A 9387-nucleotide genomic window follows, 5' to 3' on the forward strand; every position below is an offset into this window, starting at 1 on the left:
GGGGGACAGACGGGCCGGACCTGGGGCGGGGCAGGGGCCGGGGGTCGGGTCGGGCCCTGGGCAGCGCTCCCGCCACCCAACTCCGGCGAAGCCCGGACGCGACGAGGGGCGCGGCCTCCGGAAACGCGCGCGGCGACTGGGTCAGGAGCCGCCTCGGCCCCCAGGCACAGCGTGCGGGCGTGAACCGCCTCCAACCTGCCTCCCTACCTGTCGGCGGGAGAAGAGAGCGGTCCCCGGCTGCAGCACTCGGGAGCCACAGCGTTGGCAGAGCACCGCCTTCCGGTTTCGGCCCTCGGCTGACACTAACTCGTTCTGCAGCTCGGTTGGTTCCATCGCTGCTACAGCCACAGCTTCCTCGGCCACGACCGCGCAGGCGCTGTCTCTGCGGCTTTTTCGGAACTGCGCGGGCGCGGCTTTCAGAGACGGGGTGGGAAGCGCACGGTCACTCCCACTCTGCGCAGGCGTCCGTTTCCCCGCTCTGGGTTCTACTGCGCAAGCGCCTCATTCATTGCTTAACTTGAGTGGTTAAGTGTCAGCTGGCTTTGTGACAGGGTCACTTACTGAAAGGTGACAAATCCTCTCGGGATTCATACTCACCTGGTCATTGGGCTTCCCTTAAATATTGAGTAAAACCTGGGTAACTAAATCATTGAAGTTGTCTATACTATTTGCTGAGATTTGAATTTTTTGTTGTTTTGTTTTGAGAGAGACAGCGTGAACGGGGGTGGTGGGGGTGGTGGGGGGAAGCGGTCAGCGAGACACAGAATCCGAAGCAGACTCCAGGCTCTGAGCTAGCTGTCAGCACAGAGCCCGATGCAGGGCTCGAACCCACCAACTGCGAGATCGTGACCTGACCCGAAGCGGATGCTCAACCTACTGAGCCACCCAGGCGCCCCTAAATTTGGTCTTCTGAATGAATGGTAACATTTCTGGAGTCAGTGTGAAGGAAATCTGGGCCAGGCTATACATCAGCACGTTTTATCATCATTAGTTACTTCATCAAGAGATTACTTAAAGGAACATGTACCTTTTTGGTGTTGGAAGAAGATGCCCGGAACCCTTAATTGCTGATATCTGTTCTAATCGTAGTGACCCATTTACTATGTGGCAAATACCCTGTTGGAGTTCTTTAGAAACAAGCCTACTGAATCATAACAATTTCTTTTTGTGGTTGTCACTAATTACCCCTGGTGCACAACTGAGGAGGGTAAAGATCAGAAAGGCTAGTTTCCACGGTCCATAGACCCAGGCATGGCTCTAAAGCCACTATTCTTTGTCATTACACTATACTTTTCACTCCATTTGATTGATCTTTAGATCTCTTAGCTCATCAGTTCTAGTACATCAGGCCATGGATATCCTGAAATGACAAGGGAGGTGGAATATGAAGGGGAACAAAGTTATTTGAATAGGTAATGTCTAATCTACCCACCATTCAATCTGCAGGTTCTTCTTCTTCCGCTTTGTCCTTCGGTAATTTAACATTTAGTAATTATGTAACATAACTAAGCCCTGAGGATACAATGATAATAGGCACTTTGTCTTTGAGAACACAGTCTAGGCGGAAGACATACCCAAACAAATGACATGTGATAAAGACAATCATGGGAACAAAGTAAATGGAAGCCAGGCTTAGGGAATAATTCCATCTGGGGAGGTAGAAAACGCTTTATCTAGGTGACATTTTAGTTAGGCATCAAAATGTAAGTAGGAATTTCTTTAAAAAGCAAGATAATGTCAGATCATAAACATGAACAAAGGTGGGAACAAATTTAAGAATGGTTAGTAGTCCACCGAAGGGCATTATACCTGAGGGAAGAGAGAACAGTAGAGGGAGGGAAGATCAGAATGGAAGAGTGGGCCCAGAGCACCATGAGTCTAAAGTCATGCTAAGGAACTGGAACTTCATAATATGGGCAATGGGAACCTTTGGAATTTTAGGCCAGAAATAACTGTTCAATATTCACTGAAAATTTGCTGTATGTCAGGTACTGTAATGATCCTACATGTAATTAAGGAAGAACACTGATAACAAAATGGAGGGGCTAGACTGGAAGACAGAAAAGAGTAGAGGTATGGCTATCAGGAGGCTATTACTCCATGAGTCTGGATAAGAGATAAAGGCTTGAACTAAGTGGTAGTGGAGGGAATTCAATTATAGGAATGCATTTGGAACTCTTAAAGATAAAATGATGTACAACCCAGAAACGAATTGGATGTCTGTATTGAAATGGGGGAGGGGGCGGGGTACACAAGATAAATGAATTTCCCGAGGTTAGATAACTATAACTAAGTGGCTGGTTGCCAGCGAAGAGAGCTAGAAAAGCAGGAGGAGCCCCTTATTAGGCACACCTGTGTGTACATGCACAAGAAGAGTATGCAAGAGCGGAAAGACAGCAATGAGTTTTAGATGTTTTATGCAGAATATCCGGTTGTGGCTGCCATATAAGAACACTTCAGTCAGCAGTAAAGATAGCCTAGGAGCCCTCCGTTCTGTGCCCCCACTTTTCGCCTCCCCTGCATCTCGTCCTGAGCTAGGATGAGTCATATGTTTCAGAGCTGTGGTTTGATCAGCAGGCACAGTCCGTCTGTGGAGGCAAGGCTGGCAGGGCTGCTTCAGTGAAAATAACTTCCTCTTGGGCTCCCCCTTTCCTTTGGGAATATCAGAATTTTTTCAGTTTTGCAGGTCTTCTGCCTAGCTGTGTATATCATGTGCCACAGGTCAAAGCAAATAGAGAAAGGAATGGAGAGACTAAAACCCTAAAATTCAGGTGGGTACTAAGTGAGCTCAAGATTGACTCCTCTTTATTCTGTTGGGTTTTCCAGTAAACTCTCAGTGTGAGAGGAGTCAATAGATATGCAAATTTATGTGACTATTTTACTGCTGAGCTGCTCCACAAGGGTAAAGGGCCACTTCTTACCCGCGTGCAGCAGAGCAACATAGAGGGGCTACTTGGCAAACACGTAAGGCGAACAAGCAGAAGAGACAGGACTTGCAGCTGATCTCTGCCCGGTCCCCGCAAGTATCTGCAAGACAGTGCTGGCTGGCCACAAACTCTCCTACAGGCATTTGAGACCACTGGTTTTTAATATTTTCTTAAAAAAATACAAAGGAAATGAACTCTTTAGGTCAATACAACTCAGGAAAAGAGGAAAACATGGAATTTGGAATAAAGGAAAGTGCATCCTTGTTTAGGTTACTACATCCCCGCACTCCCAGTATCCACAAAGCCAAGAATTTCACTCCATAACACAGGGAGCCTTGTGTAGCTCAGAAATTCAGAAATGGTGGTAGGAAGTACTGGAACTATCCAGAGTTTTGGCTGTCCTTGATTATTCTGTCCCGGGAAGAATAAAATCCACTTTAAGGACAGGTGAGGGAGCCTTAGAGTAAGAAAAGGACTAATTATACCAAACACAGCAGTAAAAACCACTCCCTGGCAGAAGCGTGCCCTTAAAAGAATGGGGCAGCAATCAGGTAGCTGAATTTCTAGGCTGTTGCCACCCGCCGCATCCCCCAATAAATAGCAATAAAGTATAATAGTGTAGTAGTATTTGATTCAACACAGAGAGACAGTGTCTCACCTACTCAAGGCAAATCTTGTCATGGAGAGAGGAGCCCTGGCAGGAAGTAAGACGACTGTGACATCACAGGTGCTTCTAGTTCGTTCCCAGGCATACCAAACTCCCATACTTATTCCATTTCTGCTCGTCCCAACGTTTGTTCATTCTTACTCTGTCAGGCAGTGCCAAGATGCACACCCAGAAAGACCATGGGGGAAATGAAAAGATCCTTCCAATAATACACCCTTCTAAGTCTTCCAAGTTATACCTCAGTGGTGTTCTAGGTTCACTCACATTCCATCAAATTCTGTTTACTTCCCTTACTCTAAACCCAGTTCTGATACACCAACCTTGTCCCTTAAGGGACTGCCACATCTCTCCCCAAGCCCCCCACATTTGGATAGGGGGCTTTCCCCTCTGTTATCCTCCAGGATGGGACTGTGGTGCCCCTAGGTACCTGCAGACTAGGAAAGACATTTATTCCTGGAAAACAAGACTTGGATTTTACCAAGCTTACTCAGGGTGGTACCTTACAATCATCTAGGCTTGGTACTGCCCACATCTAGTGAGTCATACTCACCTTAAGTCTCTGCAATACATGAGGCACAACATACAGAAAGATTCTCCCAAACACATGAAAGTGCTCTCTGGACCAGAAGGAAAGATGACCTGGCCTCTAAGATCCATTCAGTGTGCACTGTCTTCCCCTGAGTGTCTGTTCCCCACCCTCCTCAGGGACAACGACCAGCGCAAGGTGGAGTGTGTGTGTCAAATAAGTACAATCATCACTGCACTGGTGCTTGTAATCACCCTGTGCACACAGCAAGAAACAGATATTCTGGAAAGGATCCTTGACTCTCCCATAAACTGTCCCTTGGACTGGTCACTAGCTCTGGATGGTGCTCCAACAAGGGTCACTTCTCTCGAAGAACACACACACCAGCATCACAGCGCTGGGTTCCCATGGATGTCACTACTTCCCAACTGTCGATGATAGGGTCATAGCACTCAATGCTGCTCAGCAGGGAGTTCCCATCATACCTGAGTGGGGAAGAAGCAAAAGAAGAAAATGAGCTTTCTATTCTGTTCCATACAGTCCTACATTAAAGTTTGCCACTGGAGACGTCTCCCCCAACCCAAACCCCATCTTGATCTAAAAATTCAAATTGGATCATGTTGTCCTGGATGCACAACAACTCTAGCCTGGCTTTCAAATCCTTACCCTGCAATAGCATAAAGTCTCCCACGAAGCACTGTAGCCCCTACATAGCATCGTGGAGTAGTCATACTAGTGACAGTTGTCCAGGAATCAGTGCGAATGTTGTATGCTTCAACAGAAGAAAGGTGGGCTGTACCATCAAATCCCCCCACCACATAAATATGGTCATTCAGCAGGGCTACTCCTGCACCTGGGGGGAAAGGGCAGAGCAAATCAATACTAGTAAGCTTAGGATTAGAATTCTAACAACAAAACATGATCACTGCAGCTAGATGAGTTCTAGAGTAGCTGAGGGATGCGGACTAGCCTAGAATAGCCTAGAATAATTTAGTTAGTTGTTTTTATTTTCACTATGTTTAGAGACAAGACAGGCAAAGAGGAGAATTGAACTGGACTCCTATTTGACTCTCCGTGCACAGTGAAGAAAGAACTACAACTCTGATTTGTTGATGCACTATCTCTGACTGCACCACCACTGCATATGTAAAGATTTGCCAGCACGGTCTACTGTCCTCTCTCTTAGATATGACTGGTCTTACCAGAGCGCTTGGTGGCCATTGGTGTAACGTTAGTCCAATGTCCTGTGTGGGGATCATATTTCTCAACTGAATTTAAAATATTCAAGCCATCATATCCTCCTGAAAACCAAAGCAGAGACCATTTCAGACAGAATGGTAAATCCTCATGTCCATTCCCAGGGTGTCTTTCTTGGAGTGTTTCAACTAATTCTTATAGTTTCAGTATTTTTTAAGAGTTCCAATAATCCAAAGAAAAATCTGACAGTACCCTAATCTCTGCTTCCACACACACACACACACACACACACACACACACAAATTCCCAGTTAATAGAAAAGCTATTGGGATAGACCAGGGTTTTAGTTGAAAAAAGTCTATGAACTTCATTTTGATAAAAGGTGTCCCCACCCAGAGGGTGCCACCCGTGAAGTTCCCTCGGCTTCGCCTCCCAGACTGAATACCGAGGCAGTAGATCACTCCACTGGCCACAACTAGTCCAGCACCCTCCCGGGCGGTTTGCATATCTCCCAGCATGCTCCACTGGTCAATGTTTGGGTCGTACCGCTCCATACTGGTATGACGCCTGCTTCCGTCAAAGCCTCCAGAGACGTAGATCATATCTGCTCAGAGTGAATGAATCACAGACTATCAGAGGATGAGAGATGTATTTCTTACTTTTTAAGTTTCCTTACTTTGAGGTGGGGGAGGGGGCAGAGAGAAGAAAAGAATCCCAAGCAGTCTCCATACTGTCGGCACAGAGCCCAGTGTGGGCTTGAACTCACAAACTATAAGATCATGACGTAAGTCAACAGCAAGAGTTGGACACTTAACTGACTGAGCCATGCAGACACCCCGAGGATGAGAGATTTCTATTAATTCTTCTCCTTGCAAACTGCTCACACTCCTTTAAATGTTTGGGAACAAAAAACAAAGTGTTTTTCATGTGATAAGCCAATTAAATCTTATAGATAAGGAGACATCACAGTTAAGACATTGGCTCAGTCGGTTAAGCCTCCAACTTTGGCCCAGGTCAGATCTCATGTTCGTGGGTTCGAGCCCCGCGTCAGGCTCTGTGCTGACAGCTAGCTCAGGGCCTGGAGCCTGCTTCCCGTTCTGTGTCTCCTTCTCTCTCTGCCCCTCCACCTCTCCTGCTCTGTCTCTCTCTGTATCAAAAAAATAAATAAAACATAAAAAAAAAGACATCTAAAAAGAAACGCGTAAGAAGGAATCCTCAAAAGTATTCAAAGACTTCAAAGGTGGAGTTTGCAAAATACAACCAGTGCCAATTCCCCACTCGGTACATGGGCACTTGATTTACCAACTCTGTGGTCAGTGTTGAAACATCCATGAATACTGAAAAGCTTTGGTAACATTATTATTTCCAAAAGCAAAAAGGAATATATGATTCCTGATGCTCCTGCCAGAAAACAGGAGAGGTAAGAACCCCGATCCAGCCCCAACAAAGTGGACACACTGCTCTGCACACCGTGCTTACCTCCTAGGGTGGTGGCTCCAGCAAGGCCTCGCCGCACATTCATAGGGGCCACAGAATACCAGACCCCATCCTCGTCTGCTGTGTAGTCCAGACATTCCACTGAACTAAGGCGGGAACGGCCATCATAGCCACCAATTACATAGATCCGGTCATGTAGGGACACTGAGGCCACGTAACGTCTCTTACGGGTGATGCTCTATGGATTTAGGAGAGAAGAGGTACAAATCATTTCAGTCATGCAAGTCTTAGACCTTATCTGCTGCTAACCTTCCTGTTTTTACCTATATACCTCTCCTTCTTCACTTGTCACCATGAACCCTTGGGGCAGTGGTTCACCCTCATGTGGCCTCCAAACCCTCTTGCTTGTTGTGATGTTTTTAAAGATGCAACCCTTCTCCACAACTGCCTTGCTCCAAGGCTTCCAAAAAATTTAATGTCTTTCCATTATCTAGTATCTGATTCCTTCCTGTTCCACTAGGCTAAAGACTGATATCCTTCTAGAAAGGAGAAAAGTATCCCCAAACTGTTAATCAAAGGGCCAGGATGCCAACATCCTAAAAGTTAGGAGGATTGATTAAAAAATTTCCATGTTCTCAGAATTATTATTATTTATCTAGCACTAAAAAAGAGACATACAAAGGGAGAAAGATATAAACTTCAGACTTCAAGTGAACATTAGTTCAATTTAACATAATTTAACAGAGTTCAGCTTAACAGAGCATGACAATGGAGCCTGCTGGGAGTTACACAGCTCAGGAAAGTGCTGAAATAGTGGTGGGCCAGGTAAGTTTAATTTGACACAGGGCCATTGAGATTTCTGAACTCTCCTAACCTAAATGGTCAATAATGATTGACTGATTGATTTAGAACCCACCATGGGCATGACACTGTTGTGAGGAGTATCATACTACTACTAGGCTTTGCTACTTTTAGGCTGCATTAGGTATGATCTAGAGTCAGGAACTGAGGACATTTAAACTCTTTCCCCACGACTGTCTCCACCATTACTTACTGGTAAAAAGCTCCACTCCTGAGTCTTGGGGTCATATTTCTCTACCACATCGATGGGAGACTGCTGGCTTCCAAAGCCCCCAACCACCAGAAGCACTTCATTGGCTCCTAAGGAAAAAGGGAGACAAAGATAGGTTACTCACCATCCCACGCTGGGCAACTACTCATGGGGAAACATAAGTATAAATAGTTGTAGGGTTCTGTTTTACGCGGCTCAGAGAAGCAATCCGAAATAGGACACTCATCGTAAGTCTGCCTAACAAAAAACTGTTTCTGAGGCGCTAGCTCTTGAGGACCTGGACCTCTGAAATTAAAATTTCAGGCCAATATTGAAACTCCAGAAGGCAAACTTGAACACACCACACCATTCCAACCTATCTAGATGACTCTGGCTGACACAATATATGAGGTTCTAAGTGCAGGCAGGGGGCCAAAGGAGCTCCCTGCCCTTCTCAGCCTGTAAAACTCAAAATTGGAGTTTTTATAATGGGGAAAGAACATTCTCCTAACTTTGTCTCAAGAAAGTGGAAAGTTGTGGTTTAAGAACCAAGTGGTAGATTAAAAAAAAATTCTTTTAATGTTTTTATTTATTTTTGAGAGACAGAGAAAGACAGAGCACGCATGGGGGAGGGGCAGAGAGAGAGACAGAGAGAGGGAGACACAGAATCTGAAGCAGGCTCCAGGCTCTGAGCTGTCAGCACAGAGCCTGATGTGGGGGCTGTAATGCATGAACTGTGAGATCATGACCTGAGCTGAAGTCAGATGTTTAACCTACTGAGCCACCCAGGTGCCCCCCAAGTGATATATTTAAAAAAATCTCTTCCGTGAACTTTAATTTTTCCAATTTAGCCAACTATATGACCATGCTCCTTGACAATTCATCACAACTGCCAGGTAATCATAACAATAGGTAGTGAGCAGGGAAGAGGCAGACAGAGAGACAGACAGAATCCCAAGCAGGCTCGGCACCGTCAGTGCAGAGCCAAAATCAAGAGTGAGACGCTTAACTGACCAAGGCATCCAGGAGCCCCATCATGACAGTAGGCTTATTTTTGTATAAAAAAATTTTTTAAATGTTTTATTTATTTTTGAGAGAGAGAGAGAGGCAGCGTGAGCAGGGGAGGGTCAGAGAGAGAGATACAGAATCCGAAGACAGGCTCTAGGCTCTGAGCTAGCTGTCAGCACAGAGCCCCACGTGAGGCCCGATCCCTCGAACTGTGAGATCATGGCCTGAGCCAAATTAGGACGCTTAACTGACTGAGCCACCCAGGTGCCCCGAAAAAGACTTTCTTTAAAAGCCTACTGTGGGGAAGAGCACTGGGTGTTTTTTTGCTTTTTTATCTTTTTATGTTTTTTTTTAATAGTTTATTGTCAAATTGGTTTCTATACAACACCCAGTGCTCTTCCCCACAAGTGCCCTCCTCTATCACCACCACCTCTTTTCCCCCCTTCCCCCTTCCCCTTCAACCCTCAGTTTGTTTTCAGTATTCAATAGTCTCTCAGGTTTTGCGTCCCTCTCTCTCCCCAACTCTCTTTCCCTCTTCCCCTGCCCCTGGTCCTCCATTAGGTTTCTCCTGGTC

The 9387-nt window shown here is 45.9% G+C and overlaps 2 protein-coding genes across 5 annotated transcripts in view; both read right to left on the reverse strand.

Annotated features, from left to right (window-relative positions):
• RABIF (RAB interacting factor) overlaps positions 1-503 on the reverse strand; it is a 7587-nt gene extending 7084 nt beyond the window's left edge. The window contains exon 1 of the mRNA XM_029933154.1: positions 208-503. Within this exon, the coding sequence (XP_029789014.1) occupies positions 208-333 (126 nt within the window). The 5' untranslated portion in view covers positions 334-503. The remainder of the gene's footprint in view (positions 1-207) is intronic.
• A 2566-nt stretch (positions 504-3069) lies between these two features.
• KLHL12 (kelch like family member 12) overlaps positions 3070-9387 on the reverse strand; it is a 28551-nt gene continuing 22233 nt past the window's right edge. For 3 of the 4 annotated variants that reach the window (XM_029935489.1, XM_029935491.1, XM_029935492.1), the window contains exons 7-12: positions 7809-7915; positions 6797-6992; positions 5763-5921; positions 5323-5421; positions 4787-4973; positions 3070-4605 (exon numbers count right to left, since the gene is read on the reverse strand). In XM_029935489.1, coding sequence (XP_029791349.1) covers positions 4479-4605; positions 4787-4973; positions 5323-5421; positions 5763-5921; positions 6797-6992; positions 7809-7915 — 875 coding nt within the window. In that variant the 3' untranslated portion in view covers positions 3070-4478. The remainder of the gene's footprint in view (positions 4606-4786; positions 4974-5322; positions 5422-5762; positions 5922-6796; positions 6993-7808; positions 7916-9387) is intronic. The other variant, XM_029935490.1, reaches the window with a different exon arrangement.

This window comes from Suricata suricatta, chromosome 3 (assembly GCF_006229205.1).
Source record: "Suricata suricatta isolate VVHF042 chromosome 3, meerkat_22Aug2017_6uvM2_HiC, whole genome shotgun sequence".
NCBI lineage: Eukaryota > Metazoa > Chordata > Mammalia > Carnivora > Herpestidae > Suricata > Suricata suricatta.